The sequence below is a fragment of the Pagrus major genome, chromosome 17 (assembly GCF_040436345.1).
Source record: "Pagrus major chromosome 17, Pma_NU_1.0".
Lineage (NCBI taxonomy): Eukaryota > Metazoa > Chordata > Actinopteri > Spariformes > Sparidae > Pagrus > Pagrus major.
Genome location: NC_133231.1, coordinates 25,335,404 through 25,354,220, shown reverse-complemented (window position 1 = coordinate 25,354,220; position 18,817 = coordinate 25,335,404). Strand labels below are relative to the sequence as shown.

At 37.6% G+C, this 18,817-nt stretch overlaps 1 protein-coding gene across 3 annotated transcripts; it reads left to right on the top strand.

The window, feature by feature from the left end:
• Positions 1–2,495: 2,495 nt before the first annotated feature.
• Positions 2,496–17,961, top strand: LOC141011767 (uncharacterized). 3 transcript variants are annotated; one of them, XM_073485033.1, is made up of 23 exons: positions 2,496–2,767; positions 4,623–4,681; positions 4,873–4,970; positions 6,112–6,373; positions 6,701–6,729; positions 7,211–7,523; positions 7,795–7,835; positions 7,960–8,248; positions 9,053–9,103; positions 9,381–9,424; positions 10,133–10,418; positions 10,765–10,808; positions 11,237–11,522; positions 11,912–11,955; positions 12,368–12,668; positions 13,937–13,980; positions 14,099–14,172; positions 14,404–14,618; positions 14,741–14,991; positions 15,112–15,240; positions 15,618–15,753; positions 15,901–15,930; positions 16,859–17,961. In XM_073485033.1, the coding sequence occupies exons 3-23, from the start codon at positions 4,893–4,895 to the stop codon at positions 17,125–17,127; spliced, it is 3,216 nt and encodes a 1,071-aa protein (XP_073341134.1). In that variant the 5' UTR covers positions 2,496–2,767; positions 4,623–4,681; positions 4,873–4,892; the 3' UTR covers positions 17,128–17,961. The 3 variants fall into 3 exon arrangements, with proteins under 3 accessions (XP_073341134.1, XP_073341135.1, XP_073341136.1); XM_073485034.1 differs by lacking the exon at positions 2,496–2,767 and adding an exon at positions 2,774–2,899; XM_073485035.1 differs by lacking the exon at positions 2,496–2,767 and adding an exon at positions 2,908–3,121.
• The last annotated feature ends 856 nt before the right edge of the window (positions 17,962–18,817 follow it).

Below are 18,817 nucleotides of genomic sequence, written 5' to 3'. Positions count from 1 at the left end.
AGCAAGTATAATGTCACAGAGTTTAGAAACCGAGTGTTTTAAAAACGTTTAATTTGATCTTATCACCTCCTTTAACCACAAGTTTCTATGACATCAACAAGAGCAGATTTTTTTGATTACCTGTAATGAAAAGCTGCATTTTACTTTAATATTGTTTGATATTGGACTTCAGGTTGTTTGAGGAGTGAATACAAACTCAACACAACTAAATGTGCACATTTCAGCAGTTCTTTGTCAGATTTTAAGTTCATATATTTCAGGGATGATGAATACAGTCTAGTATTATTATTATAATCAGCACTGAAAAGGGGTGGGGTTGTCATAAAGTTGCTCTGTGTATGCAACATTTTGCCATCATGAGAGTTGTATTGATAAGCAGATTTTCACGTTTGTCTTTAAATACCAGTCTGCTGTACGGCCAGGTCGCTGTGCGTCTTTCAGCAACACAGGTGTGGAAAGCAGCGAGGAGAAAAAGAGAGGGAGGGAGGGAGAGGCGCTCTGTATGTGCATAATTTTGTTTTGTTTTAAATTGTTTTGCATGTAGTCCTCATACAGGTCATTTGTGATGTAAATAATGAAATTTATTAGGCCTACATGGCTTAAAAGTGCACCTTTTTACGTGCAGCTGGCATTATTACTAATCTGGGCCTGGCGCTAGGATGCCAGAGGTTCATTTTGCAATTTGTGTAGCCTGTGGTTGATTTACTGCGCTCTTGTTGGTTGCAATTTGCAAAAACCTATTTATGTATAATTTATGTGTAGTTATTTGATGAAGATATGAAGCTCTGGATGTGTTTTCTATTGCATGTGTTATGATTTTACAGGTTTACACGGGTGTCTGGCAACTTCCTGGTTTGGGCTGGTTTTTATTGGATTGGGGGGGTTCTAAGATGTGATTAGGCTGGAAACTGTCAATCTGATCTGGCAACACTGGAACTGACTGTGTTTGACAGGTTTGACCATGTCCAGTAAAATGAGCGTTGGTTTGATGAGTAAAGGTAGAAACCTAACTCAACACTTCAGACTGGAGGAACTGGTTCATCCTCTTCTTCAGGGTGCTGAACCAGCTAAAGGTAGAAGATGTGTCTGGACTTTAAACTTACTGTGTTTTCAAACCTTCAGAGATACTGAAACAGACACCGACATACAGACGGAAGAAGAGAGAGACAGCAGGTGAGTTTTATTTCCAGTCCAGCTTGAAGACTTTGCTGTGCCCCTTCATTTTACTGTTAAATTAGTTAAAATTTATAAGGTGTGTGGTGCCTTCAATGTCCTGATCAGCAATGCCCATTTAACTACTTAATTTTGATGAGATGAGAGTTCACGTAAGGTTTAAAACCAGAATGAGCAAAAGTTATTGATCATGTCAGAGACGACTGAAGCGTCTCACCAGACAAATAATGTTTTTATCCAAGTAACAAATGAAATGAGATGTTTAATCACTTTTTATGCTGCCCAATAAGAGTAAGTTTACTTTTTGTGGGTCGTTTCAAATGTTTTATATTTTTAAAATTTGAAATAAAATGTTCTTATTGATATGTGTGGCTCTCGCATTTTGAGTAATTGTCTTTAAAAATAGTATATGCAGAAGGTATAATGTCACAGAGTTTAGAAACCGAGTGTTTTAAAAACGTTTAATTTGATCATATCACCTCTTTTAACCACAAGCTTCTCAATCAACAAGAGTAGATTTGTTTGCTGACCTGTACTGAAAAGCTGCATTTTTCTTTAAAATATTAAAGAAAAATTGATATTGGACTTCAGGTTGTTTGAGGAGTGAATACAAACTCAACACAACAAATTGTGCACATTTCAGCAGTTCTTTGTCAGATTTTAAGTTCATATATTTCAGGGATGATGAATACAGTCTATTATTATTATTATAAACAGCACTGAAAAGGGGTGGGGTTGTCATAAAGTTGCTCTGTGTATGTAACATTTTGCCATCATGAGAGTTGTATTAATGAGCAGATTTTCACGTTTGTCTTTAAATACCAGTCCATACCATACATCAACATGTCAGTTCAATTCATCAGATATACATTATTTTGTTTGAACCATTCTTCTAACTGTTTCCAAAATAGTTTTTGGAGTGGCTGCAAGCCTGTTGTTTTAATATGTAAATTGCAAAATGAACAAGTATTGCTTTCCAAAACTATTTGCTTAGAATTTTGTAAAGTTGCAGACTTAAGTCAGATATAGAAATAAATTTTTAAAAAAATCACACTTTCTGTTCTGTGTGTGCAGACTTACAAAGTTACAACCTGAATGTTTAATGTGATGAATGCGTGATGATGGTCGTGGTCACTCTGAGGCTGTGCTCTGCGGGGTCTTGCGGTTACCGTAAGTGTTACACGAATTGCGCAAACGAATTATAGGTGCGGTTCATTTGACCACGCAGTCGCGAAAGACGAGCTGACTTGACCGCAGTGCTGCTGCAGAGGGCTGTGAAAATGAGCGTGCTGGAGCTGGTCTACGGGAGGAGATGATGGCGGGTCTAAGCATGTAAGAGGGGGCTGCCTGGAGCGGACGGTGTCCTGGAGGTGACCTGCGGTGTGACAGGAGAGGAAGACGGGGTGGGTGTGTAAACAGTCAGGTACGTAAAGAGGGTGGTAACATGACTGTCAACTGAACTTCAGGACTGAAGGAAAGTAGTTTCTCCTCGGCTTCGGGGTGCTGAACAAGCCAAAGGTAGAAATGTCTCTGGATTTTAAACTGTCAAATCTTCAACGATACTGAAACGGACTGACGGAAGAGGAGAGAGACGGTGAGTTTTATTTCCGGTCCGGTATGAACACTTCACGGTCATCAGCGCTGCCTCACGATTAACGCTACTCAAAAAACGAAGTGGACGAATTTCAACTCAAAACAATAGAAGCTGCAACTTGCTTTTAAAACGGTAGTAAATCAACATACGCTTAAATCTTGTTCACTTCCTCTTTCGTAGTGTTACTTCCTCGCCGGTGTGGTTAGCTAACACAGCCACTGTTTACAAACCGTTATGGTGCGTTCTAATGCAAGGCGGAAGTCGGAATTCCCGAGTGTGTTGCTCCAGTCGGTGTGGTCAGGGAAAAAAAAGGACGCTCGCTAGCAACTATAGCAGTAAAAGACACTATGTCAGGTAAAAAAATTAAAAAGATGTAAAAAAGTAATTGTTTATTATGTGTGCCGCCATACTGCGGTAATGTCACCTGTGTGGAGGTCGTTTTTGTTCCCGAGTTCCGAATACAATGGAACGCACCAGCTAACTACACCGGTGAGCTAGTGTGTTAGCAAACTACACCGTTGATGAAGTAGAAGTACTACGTTTACATTACTAAGGCTCTGTTTGAAACTTATTCATAGACTAACGGTGACATATTGAATGATATGGGTTTTGCGGAAAGTATAGAGAAGAGAAAGAGTAAGAGAATATATAGCAAGATATGAAAAGCGATTCCTTTACTGTTGTTTCGGCTAATAGAGTGAAACCCGGAAATCGGTTGGCATTCTTGCACTTCCGGTTCCCTCGTCTCAAAGTCAATGGGTTTTTTGAATTGGTTTTCAGTTGAATGCCTGAAATAAGGTCTATGGTTACCAGACTTAAAATTTGTACACATTTTGTTCTGCAAGATAAAATACATCATTAAAAGTCCTACAATTTCATTATGATGTGCTCAAAAACAGCAGTTGCTAACAAGTGGCTAAATGAGACTAGAGAAGTTGTTGGAGACATTAAAACGTCATCACACGGAGACTCATCTACTCACTAGTCCGTCGTTACAGGCCGACTTAAGTTACAAACGATTCTAACTCTAGCTTTACAACTTTAGACAGATGAGTTTATAGAAAATATGGTATGGTATTATGGATAAAGCCCATTCCCCAGCCCATGTTTTAGTCATGTTTCATCACTGCTCGTAAAAACAAACCATTTCCTGTTATGCTGATTCATAATAAAAAGCGTTTAACAGGGTGCTTTTATTGTGAAGGAGTTATGGGGAAATTAAACAGTTTGTAACTGTATTAGCAGAGTCACTTTGTTAGCTGTGATTCTTTGACAGTACTGTGGGGATCAAGCCAAGCATGTCATTAGTTTAAGGCACACCTTTAAGCAGGTAGAGCAGTTGTGGTGAAAATGCAAATGTCATTTACACCGGGCTGCTGAGCCAAGTAAAACCGAGTAGGGCCGGGCTGGCAGCTGTATATGGGAAAACGGCAAAAATGTCCAGTACAGATAACCAAACAAACCATGTTATAGTCAGCAGACGCTTTGTATAAAACTCTGTGAAAGCTGTGATTGGGACTCATTCCCCTTGAGATGAGACCATATGCATATGTCTGGTTCTGGAAATCAGAATAAATCATTTTCGAAAGTCAAAACACTTTGGAACTGGGTTCATTCTCACTTATAAAAAACTGGAAAAACTGGAACACCATTTTGGGGGATCATCCAGGATCCCTAACTTGTTCCTATTTTTCTACATAATTTGAGCAGTCACAAAGGAAGTCTAAGACACCGTAGCTGACTGTGAAGTATGAGGAATTGTATGGATCCACTTTAAAAAATGGATGAGAAAAAAACAACTTTTGAGAATAGGCCTAATATTCTGCATTCAACAGACATGTTATTTCTCATGCAGGGAAGAGAAATCGGGATCGATCTGGGAAGTATATAAGAAGTATTGGCCGAACTGTGACTGTGAGTATGAGTGTGACTGTGCGAGTGAAACAGAAGAGAAGTCCCATAATGGACCTGCCAGTGTAATGAGTCTGGTTGAAAAAAGCTAATATGGGACTGAAACATCAATTTAAATGTGGATGTAACATTTTTCACTTCTGGGTAAAGAAAGTTTGTGAAGTAAAAGCAGATAATTTGAGAATTTTCCACAGGAACAGGAGGATCTGAGACAATGGGCAACTCGGGAGGTAAATTCAGGCGATCTGAGACAATGGGCAAATTCAGTACGACTGTCCAACATAAAGAAACGGTAAAGTATTTGCTTTTTAAATAAAATAAATAAATAAATAAATATATGTGTGTGTGTGTGTGTGTTGGTTTCCCACAGAATGAATTCTGAGACAATTACAAATCCTTGAGTCCCTAGAGTCAAAACTAAACATGGAGAAGCAGCGTTCAGTTATTATGCTCCACATATCTGGAACAAACTCCCAGAAAACTGCAGGTCCGCTCCGACTCTCACCTCTTTTAAATCAAGACTGAAGACCTTTCTGTTTGCCGCTGCTTTTCACTGAAGTAATTTTAAGGCTTTGAACTGCACTGTGACTTTTATTTTCTATTCTTGTCTCTTTTAAACCTATTCTAGTTTAGCCTACTTTCCTATTTCTTAACTTGTTTTAATGTTTTGTTTTAATGTATTTTAAATGCAATTTTTAATTTCTTTTAATGTAATTGATATGCCCCTGGAAAGCACTTTGAGTTGCCTTGTGTCTGAATTGTGCTATACAAATAAACTTGCCTTGCCTTGCCTTCTACAACATTTTTTTTTTTTTTACAAATTACAGGCAACATTTTTTGCAGATAATATAAACATTGTTGCATTTTGCTTCTTCAGTTTACTACAACAGGATTCATTACAACAGCTCTTGGAATGATGTACTAAAATCATTCTAAATTTAGCTGATGGTCAAGATTGATCGAAATGGGGGCATTTTGGTTAAATTTTACATGAGAAATTATTATCCATACTAATAAATGATTTGGACTTATATTTGTGACCAGCTGCGAGTCTTTACACATACGGTACCAGTCCAAATCATCTGGTTTACACAGCAAATATTGTGTCTAAGTCTAATTAGCAGTTATCGATATATATAAAAAAGCCCATAATGAGCCTGAAAGCACATTTTTTTACATTGGAAACAGTTGTTTGACAAATAAATTGCAACGCCTAATATCTCACTACAACTGAGCAAACTATTTCTGCTGCTGAAGACTGTCACATGTAGTAAGTAAAATGGAGGTGCACTGGTCCTCGCACACATATTATCTAAAGTTTTAAGTATGCAATCACAGTGTGTAATCGCAGGGATAAAAATAAGAAGAGTTATGTCAGTAACTCTGGCACTCTGTCCTGTACTGATATGATGTTATGTCCTTTAACTTTCCAGGTGGAAACAATGTCCACTAAGAAGAGGCTTTGTGAAATATTGAATGATTTGAGCGCTGAGGAGCTTGAAGCATTCAAGTCACTCATTAAACTGGAGAAAGGTTTCCCACTCTCCTCCATGGAGCAATTGAAAGTGACAAAGACACAGGACATCGTGGAGCTGATGGTGAATATGTACAGCCAGGAGTGTTTGGAGTTGACCAGACATGTTTTAAAGAAGATGAACAGGACTGATCTGGTGCAGAGATTTATTGACACTGAAGGTAAAGCAAAGAAGGCAGAAATATGTGAAAAACACAACACTGTCACTCACTCGCATGCAACTCATTTGTTTTATATTTTATTATGTAAAAATAGGAAAGTACATCAGCTGGAGTACTTTTTATCATATATTCTAAGTTTGTACCTATTGCAACAGATATATCCAAATCCATTTAACACTTTGGGAATTATTTAAGAAACTAAATTTTATTATCATGTCACTGTCACTTTGTAATTAAATCCTTTAAATCCTTTAAATCCTAAATGTTCATTAAGCCTGAAGTTGAATTAATTACTAACAAGTCTTTCCTCCTCCTCCCACCCCCCAGAGAAACAGTGGCCTTCACTGATGCAGAGAGTGAGTATGTCACATCACTCTCACTTCACACAGTGCAGCTTTTATCCAGTAGATGAAGATATGTGTTGAATCTACATCTAGTGGAATATACAGTACATTTTTCCTTGTTTTTTAAAACTGTGACAGGGTTAAAAAAAATCACAATATTTAAAAAAATTAATTAGTTTTAGTTACCCTTTCATTTTAGGAGAAAGATGAAACCCCTTCGTCCTAGTTTTAGTATAAACAAGCCGGAGCATTTTCTTCCCTGTACCAGAATGATAATTGGTGCAGCGAGACCTTTCCCCAGTGCTGACACAATGCTACAGAGAAAAGCCTGGCTATGGGAGATTATCAATTCTGTGATGTTTTTGTCTGATATGGTTGATTTACTCTTACCACATCAACATTTCTAAAACGCAAACATTGAGGAGATGGGAACAGAAAAATCTGTGATCATCCTTACACCTTTGCCCATGAACATTTTCTCTGAATTCACCAGGTGGAAACGATGCAGTCTGTTGCAGCGCTGCTTCTGGAAACACTGAAAGATTTGAGTGATGCAGAGTTCAAGAGGTTCAAGGGGCATCTGACTTCAGCTCTCGAACCGGGGATTTATTCAGCCTCCCGTTTGATACAGCAGGCGGCAGCAGACATCCCAATGCTGCTGGCAATAGCAGACATGCAGGACACAGTGTGTTTAATGGTGCACAACTACGGTCAAAAGTCTTTGAATACGACAAAGGAGATTCTTGAGGAGATGGAGAGGACTGATCTGGTGCGGAGGTTGTCAGACAGCAGCTCAAGACCCCAAAGTAAGACACTAAAGTCAAAAATGTGTTAAAATTAACAGGTCCTTCATGTGGATCATAAGTTTAGAAACTATGTCTTCTTTTTTGAATGAAACATTGAAAAGAATAACATGATCTGTTATGTAGAGAAAAGAAACAAAATATATGTTATGACTATTGTGAAGTATTAAAAATATCTGAGGAGAGGAAGTAAAATTAAAAAAATATATAACAAGGTTTGAGTTTAATTTCTTTGTATTTGATCTTTTTAACTTTATTTTCTTTTTCTCCTCAGAGAATCACTCCAGTGAACACCAGTCTGCTCTGATCCACAAAGTGAGTAATGTTATATCTGACCATGCAAAGTACAGTTTTTATTCAATGAGATTCAGGTTGTAAAATCATATCAACACTAATGATCATTATATTTTCTTATGAACATATACCTGGAATTTTCCAGGCTGCGACGATGGGGGCTGTTAAAGAGCTGCTTTCGGAAACACTCAATGATCTGAGTTATGAGGAGTCAAAGAACTTCAAGTGGTTTGTGCAGTTCACTTTGTTCCAGAGGAGCCTTCCAGATATCAAATGCATACAAGCGCAGATGGCAGACAGGACAGACCTACTGGTGGATTTCATGGTGAAGAAATGTGGTCTAAAGTCTGTGGACATAACCAGGGAGGTTTTAATGGACATGAACCGGAGTGATCTGGTGCAGAGGCTGTCAGAGACCAGCTCAGAACCCAAAGGTAAGATAGGAAGACAACTGTCACACTAATCTATAATAATAAATATGTGTGGTTACACAATCTTTAAAACTCTGGTGCAAAATATTAGATATAGTATAAATCAATACAACAGCACTGTATAGACCTGCCATGACAGCAACAATACCAGAGAGCGGAATCATCACCTGTCAAACACAGTCAACAAAAACTGAACCACAGAAACTTTACAGTTGGTTGTAAGCCATCTTAAGAATAAGGGAATGTGTTTCCTACTCTGTTAAATTAGTAATTCATTCTTGAAATGACTAATTTAACAAATAACATTTACTTGTGCATACAAGTACATTTCAAAGTGGAATGTTTCAGATCTTGACTTCAAAGTAAAGATGTTCTGAGTGGTTAATGAATTAATTTGGTCCTCTTTTGTATATAATGTCTTTTAAAAGGTTTCTTAATGCATTCTTATTTATTGTTTCACATGTTCTTAGTTTTGGTCCATTGAATTTGTTTATTTGAGCTCATTATTACCAGTCTTTTATTGTTAATGGCCTGGTAGGACTTTGACTAATGTTATAAGCAGAATTACACTCCACTGTGGAGAGAGACAGTCTGTGTAAGTTAATTAATCACAGTGTTTTCTCATTGATTCCCTCTGTGATCTCTGTAATCATGACTTCCTCCTGCCTTCAGTTCACACACCTGAAACTGAAACATTAAAGGCTTTTTATTCTCAGGACTCAGTATTATACTCAAGACAAGTACACATAAAGGTTACACACAGAGTATTTATTAATGCAATAACAGTTGTCATTAACTGTGTTGCAGCTGCTGCAGGTTCGTCAGCTGAAGTGTTTGGTGTGAATACCACAGAGAAAGGTAGGTGACCTATATAAATGAATTAATGTGTGAAATGAGTCCAGTAGTTATTTTAATTCATATGTCAGTGTTCGAACATTTAACACAGTTTAATAGATAATAATAAAGTGTTTATCAGGAGAAACTTGATATTGATTTTTTATGATGTTACAATTAAGTGGAGTTTCTGGACATTTTACAATAAATCTTTAATATTAGAATCATTATAGTCGCACAGTCTGATTATGTTGTTAAATTAATCATTCATGAGTCTTTTTTATGTTTCCTCTCTGCTCAGAGAAACACTCTGTGGATGAAGATTGGCCTGCACTGATCCAGAAAGTGAGTGATGTCACATCTATCTGACTTTAAACTTAAGTTAAGATAATTAAGCTGTTAGCTGATCAACATTCTGATAATCAATAAATCAATTGAGTATTTTTTTAAATCAAAAATCCAAACAACACTCTCTGGTTCCAGCATCTATGAGGATCTTCTGCTTCTCTCTGTTTTGTATTATTATAAACTGAATATCTTTGGATTCTGGGCTGTTGACCGAACAAAGCAAGACATTTGAAGACATCACCTTGGACTTAATGAAACCATGATGTGTACTTTTAACGACATATATGACATTATTTTATTATAATTTTTTATAATAATGGTTATTTGCAGTGCTACTTTAAACAATACAGATCAAAGTAAGCTCAAAATCATCCTCATCTTGAATAAACATTTTCAGAACTGAAGCTGCATTCAGTTTGTTTTGTGTTCACAAACAGGTAGGAAAATAAAAAAGTCATGAACCTGTAAACAGAAATAAAATAACTATAAAAGAAGATAAAAGTAAATGTATACACATAATAAAAGGTATATGTGATAAATTGAACAAATACTATCTATTGTGTCATCACCTTGTGCTGATGTACTCTTACCATATCCACATTTCTTAAACACAGACATTGATGAGATTAGAAAAGAAAAATCTGTAATCATCCTTGCTGAGAAACTGTATTTTAATCTCATGAACATTTTCTCTGAATTTAACAGGTGGAATCGATGGAGTCTGTTATAGAGCTGCTTTTGGAAACACTGAAAGATTTGAGTGAAGCAGAGTTTAAGAGGATCACATTGAACATCCTGAAGCTACCTCACGTCCGCAGGTATTCATACATCTCATATAGGGAGATGGCGACAACAGGCAAACAGTACGCAGTATTTTTAGTAGTGCTGACCGACGGCGAACAATCTGTGGAGACAATCAAGGATTTGTTAGAGAAGATGGAGAGGACTGATCTGGTGCAGAGGTTGTCAGACAGCAGCTCAGGATCCAAAAGTAAGACAATAAAGACAGAAAAGTAAAAATAAATGTCATAAGTGTATAAGCTATGTCTTCTTCTATTTACATTTTAAATGATAAGATCTATAATATTGAGAAAACAAGACACATCATCTGGTGTATAAAAATATTTTTTATGATTAAGGTAAAGTATGAAAAACAATTGATTATTGATATCTGCACAGAGGCAGAGAGGACTGATCTGGCACAGAGGTTGTCACAAAGGATACTAAACACCAACCCATCCCCAAGACTGAATCTTGTGTCTTGTCTCACATTGTTCATCATCAGATGTTAGACCAGTCATCAGTTATGAGTGACTTTCTACCTCTTCTCTCCTCAGAGAAACACTCTGCAGATGAACACCGCTCTGCACTGATCCACAAAGTGAGTAATGTCACATCTGACTTCATACAACACAGCTTTCCTTCGACAGCTGTTAAAAATGATCATCATATTTAACATTTTTAATAATGATACGACCCACACTAATGATTTATTAATTATATGTTTATTTATCACAGAACTAAAGCTGTAATCAGGTCAGGCTCTTTAGCAGTAATTTTATACAACAATAATAATAATAATAATATAATATCTTTACCACTGAGGATGAGATGAGGAAATGTCTGCATGTTTTTCCATCAGAAACATCTATTTATTGTATTTTAACCTGAGCATGAAGGAAATATATGACATGAAATAATGACTTTTTTTTTTTACCATCTACAGTGACATTGACAAGCTTCAAAGAGACACATTTGTGTCTCCCAGTGGATTAATTAAATGTCTCATGAATGTATTGATTATTTCAGGTAGCAACAATAGCGACTGTTCGACAGCTGCTTTTGGAAACTCTGAATGATTTGAATGACGAAGAGCTTCATGAATTCAAGGAATTCCTGCAGTCGATTGTCTCCCAGAAGAACCTCCCAGATATCTCATGGGTGTTTAGATTTGCAGGAGACAGAGCAGAAATATTGAATCAGATGGTTGAGATCTACGGCCAACAGTCTGTGGAGTTAACCAGGGAGGTTTTCATGGACATGAAGAGGACTGATCTGGTTCAGAGGTTGTCAAAGCCCAGCTCAGGACTCAAAGGTAAAACAAAGAAGACCCCTGTCACATCACAGAATCATGTGTATCTCATCAATGTCTTTAATATATATTATAATTCATAATAAACAAGTAAATCTGCCTGAGTTCAAACTCTGTGTCATCATCAATGTGGAATATAATAAATGGGTGATCAATAAATCTTTGACAAAATAATGAATTAAATCAACAACTCACACAGCCTCAACAGAGGGTGAATGATAAAAGTTAAATAAATGTATTTATATTGTGAAGATGTGTATGATGTCATTTTACATATTCTTTTCATTTGATTTCTTTCTTTAAGTAACTGAGCCTTATTAAAGTTATTTAAACTGTCCATGTGTAACTAGATTATAATCCTCTCAGTCATTTCTTATTTCTTTTCTCCTCAGAGAAATGCTCTGTGGATGAACATCGACCTGCACCGTCTGAGAGAGTGAGTCTGACTTCACACATCACAGCTTTCATTCAATAGGTGCAGGTTGAACACATCTTTATTTTGAACTTTTTAAATGATGACACAAACCAAACCAAATGTTTTAAATTCTTAGGTTCTCAGAGTGTTGAGAAATTATGTTATCCACCACTGATGTTATGATAGATCAATACTGGACAGCTCTAATAACCCTGACCACGTTTACAGTAACGTGGATATGATGTGTTAGATCAGGTGGTAGAAATCACTTTATAGGAATCAAAGGGTAAATTAATAAAGGAAATCATATTTTGCTTTGATGCTAAAGTAACCAATACCTTGTAAAGCACTGACTCTGATAAAAACGCAAATCTTTAACTATCACAGTTGAGAAATTACACATTTGCTTAATTTATCCGTTGATTTTTTTCAGGCAGCAGCAGAGGCAGCTGTTAAAAAGATTCTTTTGGAAAACCTGAAGAGTTTAAGTCACACAAAGCTCAATAAATTCAGGTGGTTGCTGCAGTTCACGCACTTCCAGAGGAGCCTCCCAGAAATCAACTGGTTGTTAACAAGAAGGGAACTTAACTCGGCAGACAGGGCAGAGCTACTAGTGCATCTGCTGGTGGAGACCTGTGGCCAGCAGTCTGTGGAGGTGACCAAGGAGGTTCTCATGGACATGAACAGGACTGATCTGGTGCAGAGGTTGTCAGAGGCCAGCTCAGGACTCAAAGGTCAGAGAAAGAAACATCACACAACCATAATTTGTCCCATAAATCCATAATAACTATAACTAGATCACACAAGTGATGTTGGAGCCTATTTAGATAATATTATTCTTTTTGATTGCTTCTGATTGATTATGGTAAAATAATAATTATTTACACTATTTATTTATTATTGTTTTTCTGTAGCCACAGTCAGGGCCCTCCTCCTTGTCAGGCGACCCTCCTCCCGTGATTTGGGAGTGAGGACAGCTGGTTCTGGAAGTGATTTTCTTTTGTCTGTGGAAGGAGTGAGGAGTGATATAGTTTTTTGACCGCTAAATTACAGTTTATTTTGTTTATCTGTTTGAAGTCAACCCGGAGATGAGATCGTTTTTGTTTCTGTAAATAAATCGTTATACTTTTGATTGAAACTATCCCTCCGTGAGTGCTTTTTATTTAGTGAGTCTTAGACCTCCTCCTCACGCACTGCTCTAATGTTTTTGACCATCACTTTTTTTGGAACACAAGAGTAGCCACAACAGATGTCTACACCATAACTATAACAGTAATAACAGTGGTGAATGATGCCACTGGGATCACTTTTAGAGCGATTTGTTGAACGATAGAAAGGATAGAAACAAAGAACAGACAATCTAAATTTACAAAGTGTTACATTCACAACTTGCGAAACTCTATTGTGACGTACAATTAGGCTGAAAATTACACATTACGAAACCTGAGACATACTGCTGAACAGTCTTTGTTCCAGCAGCTTTAAAGAATGAAATTTTGGAAATGCATAGTCTCATACCTGTGAAACATAGGCCTCACACCATTTTAAAGCTCACACACACACAACAAAAACTCCTGGAGAACGTAGATCTCTCCACCACATGCGTGTATACAAGTTGCCTGGTTCCTAATCTGCTTTTTAAAAAATTAATGTGCATGACAAAAGACTGCAGACAGGGAAGTTAACAGCTGTATAAAGCAGGGCTGTAACATCAATGCCCAGTACTTTACATTTGTGGTGTTAGTCACTATCCAGTTGTTTACTGTAATTTACAAACATTAATAATGCAGGACAAACAAAGTTATGTGACTACTTCTGTATTTTGTTTCCATATTTCTCTGTTTCAGACATCATTATTATATAATATAATATTGCTCTCATATCAGAGCAGCGCTATTCAGGAAAATACTGAAGTGCTATATCAAGAAAACATGGAGAAAGTTACCTAATGATTTTACACAGCAACATAACATTTAAAGAAAATCCTATGTGTCTTCACAAGGGCCTTCAAGAAGCCTGGAGCATGAGGGTTGTGGAAGCACTATGGTAATCTCTTACATTAATTCATTTGTTCAATTTATTTGTCCTTTCTTCATTTGTTCAGTTACGTGATGCTGCAAAACAAGTCCTTTCCACTTACTTGTAAAATGATTGTGCTCTGCAGCAGGACTCCAGTGACTGGACTAAACTTGAACCTGAAGTGAACAGTACAGACGCAGATGAGGCTCCAACTTACAGGTAAAAATAACATCATAAATACTGCGTCACAGTAAACTGGAACTAGAGAAAATATTAAGATTGGTTCTTGAAATTCATCACACAAAGAACACTAAAATCTTTCTGTGTGCTGTTACTGGTTATATCAATGCAAACATAAGGCACATTTATGTACATTTGTTCCATTGTGCCCGTAAAACAGTATTTTTGTAAACATACACAAACTCACTTGTTTTGTTTCCCACGACTTAGCCTTCAGTCTGAAGCAGGAAACTTTGAATGCAGTGTCTGTGGTTTGCGCTGGGTCTGTAAGGAGAAGGTCAGTTTCAAGTACCAGTTTTGCCCTTGGGAGGAACCTATGGAGAGGATGGAGAGCATGAAGTACAGGCTTGCAGGTCCCCTTATTGACATTACAGTCCATGCTGGGAAGCTGGATGTAGTGTACCTGCCACACTGGATCTGCATAGGTAAGTGAACATGAAGAAAATAATAAGATACATTTATAAACTTTAAAGTTCTGACAGCATGTTTAAAAAACTGATTTAATCCTTTTCTCCTCACTAATCATGTGTGCTTGTATTTTGTGCAGATGACAACCCTGAAATAAGAGACGAGTTTGCAGTCCTACACATCGATGACTGTGGAGACGTTGTGGAAAAAGTGGCTGAGGTCACATCGTCCCATGTCAAGTTATTAGAACCAGTTTTTTCTCCAAGAGCGGTCCTGATGAAATTTGGTGTTCCAGTGAAAATAAACTGTCACATGTTGATATACAAGACCAACACGGCATTCCTGACGCTCCATGTTTATCTGATCCCGTGTGATCCTGGACTACAACAGGTTATTGCACATCTTACTGTCACCAGTACCAATTCAAATAAAACACATCACATATAAATTGATAACACAGACAACAATGTTGATAACTATAACCTTGTCCTTTGTTTTTTTCTTTTACAGGAATTGAACAGGAGACAGTTATCATCTGGATACAAAGCAATCCAAAAGCCAAATCCAGAGAAGTCCCTGAAAATGGGTGATCGCTTCATCCTCACAGCAGATTCGGATGATGCAAAAATTTATCCTGAGGTTTGTTTTGAACTGCTTTTAGATCTTTGGATGAACTTTGTCTCAGGATGAGTCATCTGAACAACAATTGTTTGTTTTTTAATATCACATCAGCACATCACAAAATGATCCTATTTTACTGACATGTTTTGGTCACATACTGCAAGTCCCATACCCCTTTCAACCTGGACAAATAGAATGGCAATCAGTAGAGCGCATACCTCCGCCAAGGCCCAACAGTTCCCTCTTGTAGGTTTCTATCCCTATTTGTAAACTTATGTTGGCTGAAAAAAGACTCCCCTCTATGAAAACATTAAAAAAAAAGAGAGTTGGTGCACTTTAGCTCAAAGTTTGACTTTCCTCCATTTCCCTTATTTCTTTTTTATTTGTTTTTGCAGAACTTAAAGCTCAGATATAAAAGCAGATTCCCAAATTTCTTCGAAGTCTACATTAAAAAGCCAGACACAGACTTCACGCTCAGCCTCGCGCAGAAAAGCGAGCGTCAGTCTGTATGGACCCGTGAAATCCGAAAAGGTCAGTTTTTTAATAATACCACAAGAGTTTATCTACACAGCCACTTTGTTTTAGTTAAATATACATCATCGTTGAAGCACATGTCCATTGTTAGAAAAGGATCGTGCATCATCCACATTTTCTTTAAATCTCTTTTTTTCTTTCCAGATGAATACCAAAGCACCGGCCATATACAAGGTAAGACATTTTAAATCATGCGTATTTAGAGGAACCGCACTTTGGATTTTAGAGTCACAAGATTGCTTCACATTGAGTGTCAGAGATGCCTGGATTCCATTTTGTTTGCAGATTTCTGAGATTTTTTATACCTCTGTGCTGGTGATAACAGTGCCTGGAGGCATTACAGTGTGTTTGCAGGTTGTCTGTCCGTCCGTCTGTCTGTCGTGAACATGATATCTCACGAACGCCTGCCCTGCAGGGAGTTTCTCCAAATTTGGCACTAAAGTCCACTTGGCCTCAAGGACGAACTGACTAGATCTTGGTGGCCAAAGGCCAAAGGTCAAGTTCACTGTGACCTCACAAGGCATTAAGAAAATTAATACATTAATTATGACACAAATGTCACTGCCCAGCTCTCAGAAGTTCATTCATGTTCTCCATAGTCAGACGAGACTCTGACTGGCATCCCACCCCAAGTGTCAAACCTGCTGCATATAACAGGTTAAATGAAGTGATTATAGTTTAAATCCATGGACTTTATGGACTTTAGACCATGAAATAGGTTTAAATAGGACCCAAAGTCCAAAGGTGGTGATGTCTCACAGTCTCTCCTGTCAGAGTTCAAGGAGCAGCATGGGAACAGTACAGCGCTCAGTAGTGCTCAGTACATAAACTCCTGCTTCACGCTGACAAAATAATCAACAGAAAATATGTTTTTTATGCTAATGCCTGTTCAAAGGCAACTGTCTACTCACCTGGTTGGTGTTTGTTAAATATTTTAAAATATTAAGATATTTTTATACATCTTAGTATCTGACCTGCTGAATATCAGACGCCCCTGTGCGACCAGTGAAAACACCCTGTCGCCCTGACAGATGTTTGTGATGTTTTTTGTGATGCCTGACATTAACCTAATGAAAGTATTTTTCCTCCTCTCCGTCCTCAGTGGAGCACTTCGTGGATAAGCACCAGTGTGATCTGATCGCAAGAGTGTGCAATACAGGACCGATCTTGGATAATCTCTTCAGGAAAGGTGTAATCCAACAAGAAGACTATGACACAATCAGGACTATCCCGACCACTCAGGAGAGGATGAGGAAACTCTACAGCGGCCCCCTGAAAGCTGGAGGTCAAGCAGCCAAAGACATCTTCTGCCAAATCCTTGAGGAGAAGGAGTCATATCTTGTCGCTGATCTCAGGAGGAAGGAGTCATAAATACTGTGACTGCTTTTTGAACAACCGAGAACATTACCTCTGAGCCTGGCATCTTCACACGGTACCAGAACAATACTTTAATGGCCTGTATGTATGAAAGTGTTCATCCTGGTGCTGTATCTATCTGGTCTTTTCTGTATTTGTTCTTAAGCTTGACTGTCTTCATCCTGTGATAATGTAAAATGAATCTAAAGGTGCTCAAACATTTTATTTAGGATTGTATTGGGGTTTTGTGAGCCAAATACTACATCACATATCATGTGACAAAATGACCCGAGGTTGAATAAAACATTTTACTTCAGCGTCGCTGAACAAAGAACATCAGTGTTAGTGATAAAACTACAGATTTAATAAATTAACAAAATAAGAACTTTTTGAATGCGCCTGATTTTGTTTCCCCGCAGATTTTAGATTCTTAACGCTCGTCAATCTACGAGCACTTCTAAGAAAAACTTCAGTGACACTAACAATGCTTCAAGGTGTTAAAGGTGTTCATCTCGCCTTAAGGTGCCTTAAGATTTACTGGTCACGCTTAAAGAAACTCATTTTGTTTTCCACCTGAAATAAAACTCCAGAGTAGAAATCTCTAAGCCAAGTGAGACATTTTTAAAATTCAAATGTAAACTCAGGTTTGAACTTTGCACAGTATTTGTGTTTGATTTCTGCACTACAAACTCAAAATCTTATATTCACTTGTTTTCATTCCTTTTTTAATAATCAATTTTTTTATTTCTGATTTTGATTTTATACAATTTTGACTTTTTATATTTTTACATGTGTATTTTTAAAAAAGTTGTCCATCATTTGTTTAAATAATTAAATTGTCTTGATTACTTAATTCATGGTGTCTTGTGTTTATTTCTCACTAATCTAGCAGAAAATATGAAATAACCACACGGAGGCTCCATTGTGGGAACACGTGTCATTTTTTTTGTGCAGCGCATCACATACAGAACACTTGAGGACTTTTCCCCTTCAAAATAAGAGTCCCGGCTATACCAGTGTAAACTGTGTAAAAGCATATAAGAGGAACTCAAATATATCCAGAGCATCACGCTAGATGTCACTCAATAAAATAGCTTTCACTAGTTGGCTACTGTTGGATAATTAGCTCATGGCCCTAGAGTTTTTCTAGACTGATCCGAGGGGAGTCACAGCAGGCGACGGGGTCCAGCTCAACTGAGTTTGGCTGCCTGATGTAAGAGTGATCACAGCTGACACCAAACTGGGACTGAGCACAGCCTCCAAAAGCAACTGAGGTCACTTTGACAACAGGGGATACAGTGCGGAGGTGATTTACAGCGGCTCTGACCAGGACTATAACTTTTGGGACTACAAGACACGGCAGGCGGGGACGGGAAAGCAAGGACGTTACAACAAATCTGGACACTGCGTTAGAGGTCATTCCTATGAAAGCTGCTCAGTGGTGTTGTGAAAAAAAACTGATGTACTGTAGACGAGTTGTGCGACCTGCTTTAATATTGATTATGTTGATAAAAGATGCAACAGGCTGAACAATCAGACATTTTTAACAGAAGAGTCTGGCCAAAGAAAAACATACTGTAATCATCACCGACCAGAATAAAGACTTACCTGTTAAACTTCACTAGATTTTTGTATTACACATTTTTCTCGCTTCATAAACTAGAATTTTAACAGATTTTAAAATACAAAACATTTTGAATGATCC